The following is a 13,347-nucleotide window of genomic DNA, read 5'->3' as shown; positions in this document are numbered from 1 at the left end:
TCATCACCAGCCACACTCTGCCGCCCCTCGGGCCAGGGTAGGTGGGTACAGACACGCGTCAGCATTCCGTGATGATCGCTGTCTCACTCATATCGGCGAACATGGTATGGACATTTTGCTGTCCAGACAGCATGCCGACGAGGACCGGTATATTTTACGGTGAGCACCCATCTCGGCGCCTGCAATATTGCCAGGCATCCCGCCGTCCGACTCTGGCTAGCTGTCGCGAAGGACCACATCTCAAGTTCGCTCGTGGCGATGTGAGCTTCCACAGGTTCAAAGCAGCACGGACCGATGGCGGACGACTGTTTCACCTAGGTTGCACATGGAAGCCTGTGTTTTTCATCCAGCAAGACTCGCCCCAATTCGCACTCTTTCCTCCTTCGTGAAACACTTGGTGCCCTGTCCAAGTGACCGGATCAACATCGACACACTCCGATCGCTGAAGTCACCAGCAGATCGCAGCTTGTCGAGGTCGTTGGCGAATTCCTTGGTGGCCGAGCGGAGGTAGAAATCTTCGAAGGCTTTTTCCGGGTCCTGTTTTGGCTTCCGCTCTGGGATTGAGATGGTGTTGTCGCCTTCGTTCAGCTGAACGCTCTCGTCGTCCGAGACTGGGTCGTTGGGTGCAGGAGTCTGCTTCTTTTGCTTCTTGGGTGGCGCTGGCGCTGGCGCTGGCGCTGGCGATGAAGCTACGCTGCTCTCGCTGTCGGATGAGACTGGTGAGGAGACTGGAGAATTGTTAGTCGGGGAGGTCGTTTCGAGCTTCGGAAGCACTTACCTTCTGTTCGTGTCTTGCGCTTGTTGCGGCGCTTCTTCTTTTCTTCCTTCTTGGACGCCATCTTGATCCTTGAATGTTGATGTAAGAGAGCGCCCGTGTAAACCCGTGGTCGAAGTTGCCGTGGCGCTCGGAATTCGGCAATGGCGGGCTTCGGCTTTGGCTTGTGTTGTGATCTTTCCCAAATCGTGAACGCGACTTCCTTTCTTTTCTTCACCTACACGAACAATCTGCTGGACGAACATACACGCTACAGAGTCGTCATATTTTCACCGACTCGCTTTTCACGTTGCTCCGTCCATTCGTGGCCGTTTAAGCGTCAGAAATACATATCGTTTCGGGCCACGCCATCGCATCTTTCCTCCTCCACTGTCTTCAACACAACTATATTCACACCGCAAGACACACCAGACATGTCTGCCCTGCCCCTAACCAGTCCTCCGCCCCCCACTTCCTTCCTTGTCCTCACCTATCCTGCTCCCCGAGTTGTCATGATGAGGATGAACCGCGAGAAGGACCTCAATTGCACATCCGCCTCGGCAGTCCTGGAGATGACAGCGGTGTTCAGATGGTTTGACGCAGAGCCAAGCCTGACAGTGGCAATATTGACTGGGACTGGCCGCGCTTTCTCCACCGGGGCAGATCTCAAAGAGTGGAACGCAAAGGTCGCCGAAGCAGTTGCACAAGGCAAAGAGACGGCTAATCTAGGTCCCGGCAACGTTCCAGGAGTCGAAGCATTGAGCAATCGACGTGGCAAGAAGCCGATCATCGCTGCAGTCAATGGCTTAGCACTGGGAGGCGGCTGCGAGTCTGCCATCAACTGTGATCTGCTCTTGGCGAGCGAGCGAGCCACCTTTGGCTTGGTAGAGATTCAACGTGGGTTGGCTGCCTACTCTGGAGCTCTCCCCAGACTCATCCGCACGCTTGGACTACAGCGCGCATCCGAGTTCGCATTGACAGGTCGAACGATTTCCGCGCAAACAGCCTACGACTGGGGTCTTGTCAACAAGGTTGTACCACACGAGCAATTGGAGCACGAAGCGATCAAGTGGGCGAGCGAGATTGGTGATATGTCTCCAGACTCGGTCATATGTACAAGAGCCATGCTACGAGAAGGATGGACAACGGCAGATGTTGTAGAAGCGACCAATATCAGCAACGGGCGCCAGTGGGAAGAGCTGCAAAGAGGTGACAACATGCGGGAAGGGCTTACAGCGTTTCGTGAGAAGCGGAAGCCTGTGTGGCAGGCATCACGATTGTAGGACACGCAGCGCCTTGCAGCAGACACTTCTCGTTGTGATACGCCATTCTTTAGTCGAAAGGGCATCTCCATCCGATGATCCCTATGCACACAGTGCTTACGCCTCATTGTATAGCCCTGCTACACACGTGCTGTTATAGCCGAATGCGGGTGTTGTACAGAACTGCAAGGATTGTTGTCATCGGTACCTAGGCTTGCCTCACTGACAGCGCGACTATCCGAGACTTGTGTCACCATGCTGACACGGCTGACACGACATACGCTCGCAACGGCCACATGGCAGCAAACGGTCATCGACGAGGCCACAGTTGTCGGTCTTCCCGACCAACATCCAAACACTGAGCAGTACTTCGCCATGGCATCGGAAACGCATATACGACACACACTGGACGCTGGCAGCCGATCAACCCTACTACAAGTCATCATCGCCGCTGTCATTCTCGCTCTTGCATACTATCTCCTCACTGGTGACCGACCGTACGCAGGAATACCGGTCGTCAAGCCCCAATGCAAGGGTTTGGTAGCCTGGCTCCCCGCCAAGTATGCATTCATGCTGGACTCACGAGCGCTGTTCCAAAGAGGTCGCAAGGAGCACAGCGGCTGTTTCCAGATCGCCGCAGCTGGAGGCTACAAAGTCATTATACCAACTCGCTTCGTCGAAGAGGTCAAGAGTCACCCGGACCTTTCCTTCACCGAGGCTAATGCGCACGACTTCTTCGTGAAGTACCCAGGCTTCGAGGGCTTTGATTCTGACCGCGCTCACGAACTTCTGATGGACATGATCAAATGGAAGCTCACACCAAGCTCGGACTTGATCACGCAGGGTCTGATTGAAGAGACGAACGACTCGTATCATGTCAATATGGGTGAACCTGTTGAGTGGCAGACTATTCCATTACGACAGCAGGTTTGTGATACTGTCGCTAGACTGTCGGCCAGGATCTTCTTGGGCCAAAGATTCTCGCGCAATCCTGAATGGGTACAAATATCGAAAGAATACGCCATAAATGGCTTCGTCAGCCGCACGATACTTCATTTGTTCCCGAAACCGCTTCAACCCGCTGCTTCATGGGTGCTTCCAACGACTCGTAAGCTTCGCAACAGCAGCCGTAGAGTCAGGCAGATGATTGAGCCAGAGGTCCAACGCAGACAACAAGACATCCAAGAAGCGGAACAGGCTGGAAGGAAGCCAGAATTCGACGACTCCATCTGCTGGCTGCTTGAGGTATGCACACTGCACTATCAAAAGGTTAGTAATCTATCTGACTGACGAGATGCAGGTTGCCAAAGGACGGCCATGCGATCATGCTGCTGCTCAGCTTAGCTTGAGTCTAGCAAGCATCCACACTACAACAGAGATACTCTCGCAGACCATTGTACAGCTTTGCGACACCCCGGAATTTGTGCCGCCGCTCCGGCAGGAAGTCATCGATATCCTGCGCGAAGTTGGCTGGGGTCGAACAACGCTTTCGAGGATGAGACTCATGGACAGTTTCCTGAAAGAGACCTTACGAACACGAGATACTCCTGGTGAGCAATCATGAACGCTTGGTCCCTCTAAAGATTCTAAGCTAATCATATTGAACCCCCAGCGACCATGCTGCGGATGTGCACGAAGCCTGTCACGCTGTCCGATGGCACCAAGTTGCCCAAGGGCGCTCTTCTCATGGTGCTCAACGAAAGCGCAAGAGATCCTGCAGTCTACGATGAACCTGACAAGTTCGACGCCTACCGTTACTTGAGAATGCGTTCAAAAGAGGGCGAGGAGAACCGTCATCAGTTTACATCCACATCTGCGGACAACCTTGGCTTTTCGCATGGGACGCACGCTTGGTAAGTCACTTGACATTTGTTTCCAAATGTGTGCTGATAACGAGATCCAAGTCCTGGCCGCTTTTTTGCCTCGAATGAGCTCAAGATTGCGTTATGTTTCCTCTTGCTCAAGTACGATGTTCGCTTCGTGCCTGGCGAAAGCAGGCCGAAGATGATGGCTTTCGAGCAGAACCATACTATGCCGCCGAGTGTCAAGGTGCAGATCAGGCGGAGACAAGAGGAAGTGAATTTGTTGTCGCCGAAGGCGAAGTAGGCTCCATAATCTAAGGCCTCCAACAGCGCGACAACGATACTAAATCAGAGCACTACCAAATGTGGATTCGTTTAATCCTTCACACTGTTCCGGCAAACGCTCGCTTTACTCAGCCGTCTGAGATGAGTCGCTAAGCTGCCAAGACACACACTCCTACTCCATCGACTCGCCAGACTTGCCTGCTGACCAGGTGGATCGATTAATGCCACCGTAGGGCAGGCAGGGGATAGCTCGGAGCATGCGAGTTGTGAACGACGACATGAGCTGCGAACCCCGCCGCTCCTCTTCTTCGCCCACATTTTGCGGGGCATGTCGCGCTGGTGGAGATGTCAAGACGTCTAGTTCAAGCCGCGGGCGTTGACAAGTCGATGTCGTCGCTCCGCTCGGAAGCTGCGCAATCTGCATAAATCAGTGTTCGTGCAGAAGAGTAGTCCACATTCTGGAGCTGAGTCGAAGTCCAGCTGGGTCAGATGCTGACTCTGCTAGACATCATCCTTCGACACCTCATTTGCCGAGAGCCGACCATGTGGCTACCAGAGTATGCATGAGTTAAAAGGTGCCCTTCCTGCGCTGCGAATCTTCTTGCTGGTCTTGCTTGCACGGCATACTTATGCGAGCGTCCCAGTAGTTGACATCGATTCCAAGCTGATATAGACCCCGTTCAATTTCTTGTGCACTGCAGCTTTCCATCGCTTGTATCAGACACTGGAGTAGACATGACAGAGCAGAAGACGGTGCCATACCTCAATGGCGAGGTGCCTGTCGTTGGCGGTGCAGAAGTCAACGGCAATAAAGCAGAAGTACACGAGTTCACCGCCGCACAGCCTGCTACTACAAATGGCATCAGCAACATCGAGACAGATGCACTCGTCATAGGGGCTGGATTCAGCGGCATCACGGCCATCGACCGACTTCGCAAAGCTGGTCTGAGGGTGAAGTGCTTTGAGGCTGGCGAAGACTTTGGTGGAGTGTGGTATTGGAATAGGTTGGTTGCAGCATGTCATTGGCAGGTTGATCTCACTGACCATGTGGTAGGTATCCCGGCGCTCGTGTGGACTCGGAAGCACCTTTCTATCAGTTGAACATCCCCGAAGTGTACAAGACATGGAACTTTAGCGAGAGATTTCCTGATCACCAGGAATTACGCAAGTACATGGCTCACATCGACAAGACTCTCGGCCTGCGCAAGGATGCTTACTTCAACGCTCGGGCCAACGATGTCTCGTGGGATGAGGGTGCTGGGAGGTGGACTCTCAAGACAGAGCAGGGCCATGTTGCAACGGGAAAGTATCTCCTGCTATGTACAGGTTTGCTCCATCGCACTTATACTCCTGACTTCCCTAGCATCAAGGACTACAAGGGCGAGATCTACCATTCAGGAGCCTGGCCTGAGAATTGGAGTGCGAAGGGCAAGAAGGTGGGACTTATCGGTGCTGGAGCGACCGCTGTTCAGATCACGCAGGAGCTTGGCAAGCAAGCAGATGAATTGACTGTCTTCCTGAGGAGACCGAGCTATTGCTTGGCGATGAAGCAGCGCGAACTCACTCCTGACGAGCAGAGACATCTCAAGAGCTTCTACCCAGCATTATTCAAGGCTGGTCGCAATTCGCTCGCCGGCTTCCCCAACGCACGAGAATCCGTCGGAGCTGCAGAAGTGTCTGCAGAAGTGCGAGAGAAGCATTTCAAGGAAAGCTGGGAGGCTGGCGGCTTCAACTTCACGCTTTCAAACTACAACGATGTTGTGATCAGCCCAGAGTCGAACAAGCTCGTATACGACTACTGGCGCAAGCGAGTCTGCGAGCGCCTGACAGATCCTGAGAAGCAGAAGATCATGGCGCCGGAAAAGCCACCTTACTATTTCAACACAAAGAGAAGTCCCCTAGAGCAAGACTACTACGAGGTCCTCGATCAATCGAACGTCCATCTTCACGACCTTAGCAAGTCCCCCTTGAGATCATTCACGGAGAAGGGCCTCCTCATGGCGGACGACAAGGCATACGACTTCGATGCCGTCGTACTAGCAACCGGCTTCGACTCCTTCACCGGCTCCCTCACCCACCTCGGCCTCAGAAACAAAGACGGCATCCTCCTGAAGGACCTCTGGCAAGAAGGCGTCAACACATACCTCGGCCTAACCATCGCCGGATTCCCCAACATGTTCATGGCCTACTCGCCTCAAGCCCCTACCGCTCTCTCCAACGGTCCCACCATCATCGAAGCACAAGTCGAGACGATTGTCGACATGATCAAGAAGCTGGAGAGCGAGGGGACGAAAGTGATCGAGCCCACTAAGGAGGCTGAGAGCCAGTGGAAGGAGCATTGTAATAGTATGTTGCAGTATACGCTGTTTCCGTTTACGGAGTCGTGGTGGAATGGAAGCAATATTCCAGGGAAGAAGGCGGAGAATATGAGTTATATTGCGGGGATTAATGCGTATGAGGCGGAGTGTAGGGCTACGATGGAGGGGTGGAAGGGGTTCAATGTTGTAGCGGGTAAGGCTTAGGATATCGACAGAGCATCGTAGTAGTACAGAAGAGGTCTAAAGATGTCGCATATATGTATGCTTTCTTGCTAGCCGCAGGTCCTAGGCTATCGTCGTTTCCTTAGCAACAATCGCCCGGCTGCCATGTCGAAGGTGCAGACCCCGGCTAGGCAGCAGACCTGCAACTGTTTGCCATTCTCTCGACTTTGCTTCCCGAGTCATTATGTGGCAAAGATGCGAATGAAGCCCAAAGAGTATGAGCGTGCCAAGAAGAAGTCCTCGCATTACGGATTCCAGTTCGATATCAATGTCGACACTTACCTACCTCCAGACATAATCGTAGACGACGAGGGCCTGCGTTGGCTAACAGGACCATTGCAATATCCAAGACGTGGCAAGAGATACTACCAGTCACAATGCCTGTTCCGGTTGCTCAAAACGCAAGACACGATCCATGAGCTCCAGGAACGTTTAGAATCCCGCGACAAATCCAAAGATGCCGGAATCAAGAAGGTCCATGACCGAATTCTGAAATCCATTCGCAGCCATGAGATAGCTGTGGCTCGCGAAGCTGCAGAGCCCTGGTGGCGTGATCCTACAAGGACTTTAGACGAGAAGATCTCTTTCATCCTCGTCGAGCCTTGGCGGAGAGCATCAAAGACAATAATGTGCTCAAGACATCCTGCTACGTACTCCGTCGAAGCACTCCTGGTGTGTCGAAGGCGGCGACTTCTCTCGGTCTGACACACGAAAAGTTCTACTCCAGGCCGGATTCTAAAGGAGGCCGACTGTACCTGGGCGACCTCGTCGGAGAAGCAAAGGCCGTTGCGACGAAGGCGGCAGAACTACAGGTTGAGGCTGAGGAGGAAGAGCGCCAGGCAAACGCTCAGAGTGCGGACAGAAGCTGAGGCCAAGAAGGCTCAGCAGAAGGCTCGGCACAACGCTCAGCAGAAAGCCCTTCTAGCTGACGCTATGCGGATGCCTGACTGGGATCCCACTGGGACTTGGTCTATTCGATGCGAAAAGCTGTCAACGTACATGTACGGTCGAGGTGCTCCACAGAAGTTGACGATGCAGATATGGCGGGACGACTTTCGTTTCGACAAGATGTGTGAGGATGACGAAGATGGCGTACCTGAAGAAGAAGAAATGGACGATGCAGACGATGAGATCGACGAGGAAGCATACGACCCATGGGACGACGAGGAAATTGAGAACTTTCCCTGGGGTCAGCAATCTCATTCCAAGAAACCAGCGGAAAAGAATGCTCACCTCCCGCGATTCTGCGCCAAATTCCATTTTGCCGTAGTTGAAGGAGTAATGCGAATCGTTCCACCTGAGAGCACAAGGCAACAGTTTCCAAAGACCTTCCTGATCAAGAACAATCGTTGCTTCGAGTACATCTGGCGAGGGCGCGAGACTGGAGAAGGCGAGATCCAAATTCCAGATGAGAAGCCGAAAATGGAGAACATTGAGTTCATCGACCATGCCACGATGCTCCGAGGCGTCTTTGAATGCCCCTTCATGGAGGACCAATGCCACTTTACTGGTGTTAAACTGACACATGGCCGTGGGAAGCTGCATAGGAGCGAAGATGAATGGGCTGCCCTGAGCGGAGAAGCTTGGAGCAGAGGGTGCGTTAGTCGTTGGAGATGATGTCGCGGGTATTATGCGATCGAGTGCTGTCGTTCTGAATGGAAATTGTAGTCCGTGCCGATCGTTCGATAGCTCATAGCAGATCATGAAATATCACCAGTGTAGTCGGTAGGTATCGCATTCGACTTGCCTGTGACATTCACTTCCACACTCGGGCAGACTTCGGCCGCGGTCGCTACGGGAACTGGTAGTCTGGTAGTCACTTTGAACCTTGCTTGTCTCACAAACCTAGAACTTTCTTCCCCTCCCTTCTCTTCTAAGGTCTACCACCTGTTTATCGCGCGCCATCAAAGCCCAAGCATGACTCCAGAAGACTATCAGCGCACTCAGCGCAAGCTCACTCGATACGGCCACAGCTTTGATTCCAACCTAGATCAGAAGTTGCCAGCGCCATTGCTCAAGACCAAGAAAGGAGGCATCGCTAAGCGGCAGCCAAAGTACGAGAGGAAGAACAAGACTTAATATCAGGCGCAATGCTCTTTTCGAGGATTGAAGACGACGGGCACTATCGAGGGACTACAGGCTTTACTGCAGGCTCGTGATGTGGCTAAGGACGAGGGCATTAGGGTTGAGATGGAGCGCCTCAATGCAGAGGTACGTTGTGATGTTCTTGATTTCCCGTTCTCACAAACGACTAAAAGAATGCCAGGTCGATAAGCACCTCGAGGAGCAAGAAGATCTCGAGGATGAGCAATGGTGGCAGGAACCCACTCGCACATTCGAGCAAAAGGTCGCCTTCGACGCCTTGCGTGGTCTGAAGGAGGTCATGGGCCAAGGCCACGCCGTCGAGACTTCATGCTATGTCTTCAAGGAGTCTTGATCGGGAGAGTCGGACGAGATGGGCGGGTGGTAGGGGTAGGTGGTAGATTGGCTGAGTATGGCTATGATGCCACGGATGCTTGAGAAGACGGGAGGCACAGGGTATATGCGAAAAACGGTCGGAGCGCGTCCCGGCCAAGAGTTTCGGCATCGTCCCTCAACTTTCGCATGCCACTATCCTAGACGGACATGGCATCTCGTGCTTACTGCTCCTGTCATCTGAAACATACATGGAAGTGCACAACGACAAAGGACGTCGTCCTTTCGACATGCGCCATCTTGTGCTGCATGTCAAAGATGTGAAGACACACGTGCTATGGACGTGTGCCGTCTGAGCCACTGGCTTGGCTAGGCGCAGTGTGATTCGCCCGCATGCCACTATTCTGGGAATCTGGGCATGTCGATTGTCTTGTGGGTACATCTTGTGTTCCGCTCCTACGCCATGATGAGACAGCTTCCGCAAGGCGGAAGCACAGTGAGGGGACTAACATTGCAGTTTGGACTGTCTGTGTGTGCTGTACTGATCGCTCAAATTTTGGATCCCATTCGATCGCTCTACACCGGTGACCGGCCTCAGCAACATTGACAAGCAGACCGCTCACGAAGAGCTCGAATCCATCGCACCTACCATCAACACCTTCACAGTCAACAGTACATGTACATGTAAGACTGGACTGACTCCTGCTGTCATCCTCTCCAGGCTCCTGCTCCGGTCAGACCGAAAGAACCCTTGGCAATCCGGATCACACGCTCGCAGCAGGCACTACCATCATGGACTTTCTTAAGGAAGTCGCTGACGTCGGTCGGCGCGGTGTCGTTGATGCTCTACAAAGCGCAGCCATCAATCGCGACGCTCCGCTCTCTCCTGAAGTAGTAAGTTATACCTATCATCAAATCTGCTACCCTGAATATCTACCAAGATCGAATTTATTCTGACCTATTCTAGCCCGACGCCCTTCGAGCATTCATGCCTGACCTGTTCGACCGTTTCCCTATAGTCTTCCCATGGACCCGACCAGAGGCTATTGATCCTGCGCTGCACACAGTATGGCTCCTCGACAATACAGCCTTCCGCACACCTCAACCCGGAGATCGCAGGCCTGATCTGGGCGAACTCATCAGCTCAAGGCATGCCAAGCCAGAGAGGGTCGGCGAAGATGGCAAACCACATTCTGTCCGTGGCGGCAGTGGGTGGGAGGTCGAGTTCGTAGCGTGCTACTTTGTGAAGAACTCTGGCAGGGACCTCTCCAAAGTCGTCGGTGGCATTGCGCACGAGCTCCAAATCTCTGATGATGATATTGCTACCAAGAAGCGTATTTCCGAGAGAGTGCAGCCCTTCGTGGATACTATCCTACCAAAGCGGACTGTGAGGATCGCTATCGATGGCAAGGAACTGCAAACGCTTGGTCCGAGTGGATACAGTGGAATCAGCTCCAATCTACATCAGCTGCATTTCCAGCCACCAACGCAGCCATTCCAGTCCAGTGTCGTCAATCTGCCGCCTCCATTTGGTCTGCCTGCAACAACCATCGCTGCTGAGGAACGTGGCTGGGGTATCATCTCAGACGTTGTGAGTACGAACATAACCTCGCCGAAGGTCTCAAGCTAACACTCTCGCGCAGGACGACACCATCAAAATCACCCAAACCCCCTCCCCTCTCGGCATCCTCCACAGCACCTTCGTCGTCGAAGACCCAAACCCAGTCCCCGGCATGCCAGCCCTCTACGCCCACATCCAGTCCACCCTCCAAACCCCACCCTTCTTCTACCTCTCCGCCTCCCCCTACAACCTCTACCCCTTCCTCCGCCAATTCCGCGAAGCGCACTATCCACAAGGCACTATCATCCTCCGCGACGCATCCTGGCAGAATCTCGGCGGCCTCATCGCCTCCCTCACCCAGGGCACCGAGCAGTACAAAGTCGACCGCATCAAGAAAATCCACTCCTGGTTCCCGCATCGCCGCTTCGTTTGTATTGGAGACTCCACCCAGGCGGACCCGGAGAGTTATGGCGAGATTGCGAGGAAGTTCCCCGGCTGGGTTAAGGCAATTTATATCAGGAAAGTAACGGGGATCGCGGAGATGGACGAGCAGAAGAAGAATTCGGATGAGAGGTTCGAGGAGGCTTTCAAGGGGCTTGATCGCAGTTTGTGGCATGTTTTCACGGAGCCGGCGGAGTTGGCGGAGAGGATTGATATGTTGGCGACGCAGAGTGTGCAGTGAGTGCTCAATTTGCGTTTGCGGTTGTCTTTTTGTGGATACAATTTGGTTTACAGTACGCTAAATTGGTTGCACAGTGATGGCGGGGAAGTGCTCGAGGAAGAAGATGAGACGCCGGCACAGAAGCTTTCTCGATGGCGTTGTACAGTGTTGTGAGGTTCATGGTCGTGAGGGGAGAGGTTGATCTTTCTTGACGGAGCACAGTACATGAAGGCGGTAGCAGGACGTTACGGGACCCAGACCTGAGGTGTTTGCCCCCGTGGGTTTCAATCTAGCTTGCTAAGATAGTATCAAGTCTGTTATACCTTCTCATCTCAGGTCCTCTTTGCGAAGGTATCCATTCCAGCCTAGGCACGAAGAATGCCACTCTCAACAACGGAGTTTTTCACCTCGGACTGAGCCTTGCTGGACACACCTGCTCGTAGCAACTCAACCAGGCTACTCACCCCCCCCCCCGGACCTCATGCCCATAGCAGCTGACATGGTCGCCCGTCGCCCTCTTCCATTTCACCACACATCTCCGCTCCAAACCACTTCAAAGAACCACATACCCCCCGTCCACAACAATCTCACTCCCCGTCAAATACGAGCTCGCATCACTACACATACACACCGCCGCACCCCTGAACTCCTCCGGCTTCGCAATCCGTCCCAGGGAAATATGCTTAACCCACTCCTTCGACAGCTCCTCCATCTCCTTCCCCTCATTAACAGCAGTCTGGATGTACCCCGGTGACAAGGCGTTAACCCGAATCCCGTGAGGGCCCCACTCGGCGGCTAGGGATTTCATCATGTGGGCGGTAGCGGCTTTGGACTGCACGTATGGAAGAAGTGGTCAGTGGGTGGCGCGGAGGGTTGATGAGGGGGGAGGGGGCTGTACGGACGGTGTTGTAGGCAGCTTGCTTCTGGGGTCGATTGACGATCGTGCCGCTCATGGAGCTCACCATCAAGATCACGCCCGGCTGCTTCGTCTCAATCCAAAACTTCCCAACCTCACGAGCAAAAACAAACGTGCCATTGATATTCACATCGAGCATCTGCTTCCAGTCATCAAGCGGGTAATCTTCCGCAGGCGCGCCTCCTGTGATGCCGGCGTTGGTCACGAGGACGTCGATCTTGTTGTCGAAGTCGTCGAGAATTTGAGTGAAGGTCTTCCTAACGCCGGATTCGTCGGAGGCATCGCATTCGTAGGCGTGGAGTTTGGCGGGTGGGAGGCCGTGGGACTGGATTTCGGAGTTGATGGTTTTGATGGACTCGCGGGCGCTGGAGAGGTTGAGGTCTATGACTGCGCCGTGGGCACCGGAGCGGGCGAAGGCGGCGAGGATTTGGTGACCGAGGCCTTGGGATGCGCTGGGTTATGTTAAGCTGGAACGTAATGAGGTTCAGCTTTGGAAGGCCACATACCCAGTCACTATGGGGGAGAGAGTTAGCTGGAGCAGATGAACCATAGACATTAACTGACATGCCAATACAGTTCTTGCCCTGAAGACTGAACTCAGGGAGGGTGCTGCGAGTGTTGTGAGTATGGCGTACGAATGCTCTCGTGACCTTTGGAATGGTCGAAGGGCGCCAGAGGAGGCGTGTTGCCAAGACATACGGTCGTGCCATGTTGTGGTTGTCGCTAAAAGCTTCAAAGGTGGTGTGTGTGGCACTTCTCCCTGTGCGTCGTCTTTGGCGTTGCTGCGTCGACTGGAACCCATACGCCCATTTGAGTCGAGGTGCGCGTCTACCATTGTTACACACATTACGATCATGTGACGTATGTTCGTGTCAACTTGATGTTCTTATCGACAAGACAAGGAGAGGACAAAAGAAGAGGGTATGAGCTCGCGAAGCAGTCACTCGCCTTGTCGCATTTGCAGTTATTACCATCAATGTTGAAGGGAGGCAGACTCGCTCGCGTACCTGCATCTTCAAGCTCCGGATATCAAGGTGCCCTTCCGATCGCCAATAATCTTCCAGCTGCTGAGATCTCGCTCGCTTCTGGCAGAGCCTGACTGGTGTGGACATGAAGCCACTGTCATTAGGCTTGCCGAGCATAGATGGACG

At 53.6% G+C, this 13,347-nt stretch overlaps 8 protein-coding genes across 8 annotated transcripts; 6 read left to right on the top strand and 2 right to left on the bottom strand.

The window, feature by feature from the left end:
• Positions 1–342: 342 nt before the first annotated feature.
• Positions 343–839, bottom strand: CLAFUR5_13044 (uncharacterized protein; the record flags this gene model as incomplete). The annotated part of the gene is made up of 2 exons (XM_047912192.1): positions 343–728; positions 779–839. 2 exons carry the CDS (start codon positions 837–839, stop codon positions 343–345), a joined length of 447 nt encoding a protein of 148 aa, XP_047768411.1.
• Positions 840–1,188: 349 nt separating this feature from the next.
• CLAFUR5_13043 (Mevalonyl-coenzyme A hydratase sidH) lies at positions 1,189–2,037 on the top strand (the record flags this gene model as incomplete). The annotated part of the gene is made up of 1 exon (XM_047912191.1): positions 1,189–2,037. One exon carries the CDS (start codon positions 1,189–1,191, stop codon positions 2,035–2,037), a length of 849 nt encoding a protein of 282 aa, XP_047768408.1.
• A 234-nt stretch (positions 2,038–2,271) lies between these two features.
• CLAFUR5_13042 (Cytochrome P450 monooxygenase bsc2) lies at positions 2,272–4,122 on the top strand (the record flags this gene model as incomplete). The annotated part of the gene is made up of 4 exons (XM_047912190.1): positions 2,272–3,261; positions 3,317–3,566; positions 3,629–3,869; positions 3,921–4,122. 4 exons carry the CDS (start codon positions 2,272–2,274, stop codon positions 4,120–4,122), a joined length of 1,683 nt encoding a protein of 560 aa, XP_047767694.1.
• A 716-nt stretch (positions 4,123–4,838) lies between these two features.
• On the top strand, positions 4,839–6,625 carry CLAFUR5_13041 (FAD-binding monooxygenase acrE; the record flags this gene model as incomplete). The annotated part of the gene is made up of 2 exons (XM_047912189.1): positions 4,839–5,107; positions 5,158–6,625. The coding sequence occupies 2 exons, from the start codon at positions 4,839–4,841 to the stop codon at positions 6,623–6,625; spliced, it is 1,737 nt and encodes a 578-aa protein (XP_047767696.1).
• Positions 6,626–6,844: 219 nt separating this feature from the next.
• On the top strand, positions 6,845–8,260 carry CLAFUR5_13040 (uncharacterized protein; the record flags this gene model as incomplete). Its single annotated transcript, XM_047912188.1, has 3 exons — positions 6,845–7,317; positions 7,360–8,001; positions 8,257–8,260. 3 exons carry the CDS (start codon positions 6,845–6,847, stop codon positions 8,258–8,260), a joined length of 1,119 nt encoding a protein of 372 aa, XP_047767695.1.
• A 573-nt stretch (positions 8,261–8,833) lies between these two features.
• On the top strand, positions 8,834–9,080 carry CLAFUR5_13039 (uncharacterized protein; the record flags this gene model as incomplete). Its single annotated transcript, XM_047912187.1, has 2 exons — positions 8,834–8,854; positions 8,910–9,080. The coding sequence occupies 2 exons, from the start codon at positions 8,834–8,836 to the stop codon at positions 9,078–9,080; spliced, it is 192 nt and encodes a 63-aa protein (XP_047767974.1).
• A 770-nt stretch (positions 9,081–9,850) lies between these two features.
• On the top strand, positions 9,851–11,301 carry CLAFUR5_13038 (Phosphatidate phosphatase APP1; the record flags this gene model as incomplete). The annotated part of the gene is made up of 3 exons (XM_047912186.1): positions 9,851–9,952; positions 10,026–10,649; positions 10,702–11,301. The coding sequence occupies 3 exons, from the start codon at positions 9,851–9,853 to the stop codon at positions 11,299–11,301; spliced, it is 1,326 nt and encodes a 441-aa protein (XP_047767975.1).
• Positions 11,302–11,833: 532 nt separating this feature from the next.
• On the bottom strand, positions 11,834–12,906 carry CLAFUR5_13037 (Sorbose reductase SOU1; the record flags this gene model as incomplete). The annotated part of the gene is made up of 3 exons (XM_047912185.1): positions 11,834–12,112; positions 12,183–12,648; positions 12,761–12,906. 3 exons carry the CDS (start codon positions 12,904–12,906, stop codon positions 11,834–11,836), a joined length of 891 nt encoding a protein of 296 aa, XP_047767971.1.
• Positions 12,907–13,347: the final 441 nt, after the last annotated feature.

Source organism: Fulvia fulva, chromosome 11, assembly GCF_020509005.1.
Source record: "Fulvia fulva chromosome 11, complete sequence".
NCBI classification, from domain to species: Eukaryota; Fungi; Ascomycota; class Dothideomycetes; order Mycosphaerellales; family Mycosphaerellaceae; genus Fulvia; species Fulvia fulva.
This window is presented reverse-complemented; position numbering and strand designations above follow the sequence as displayed.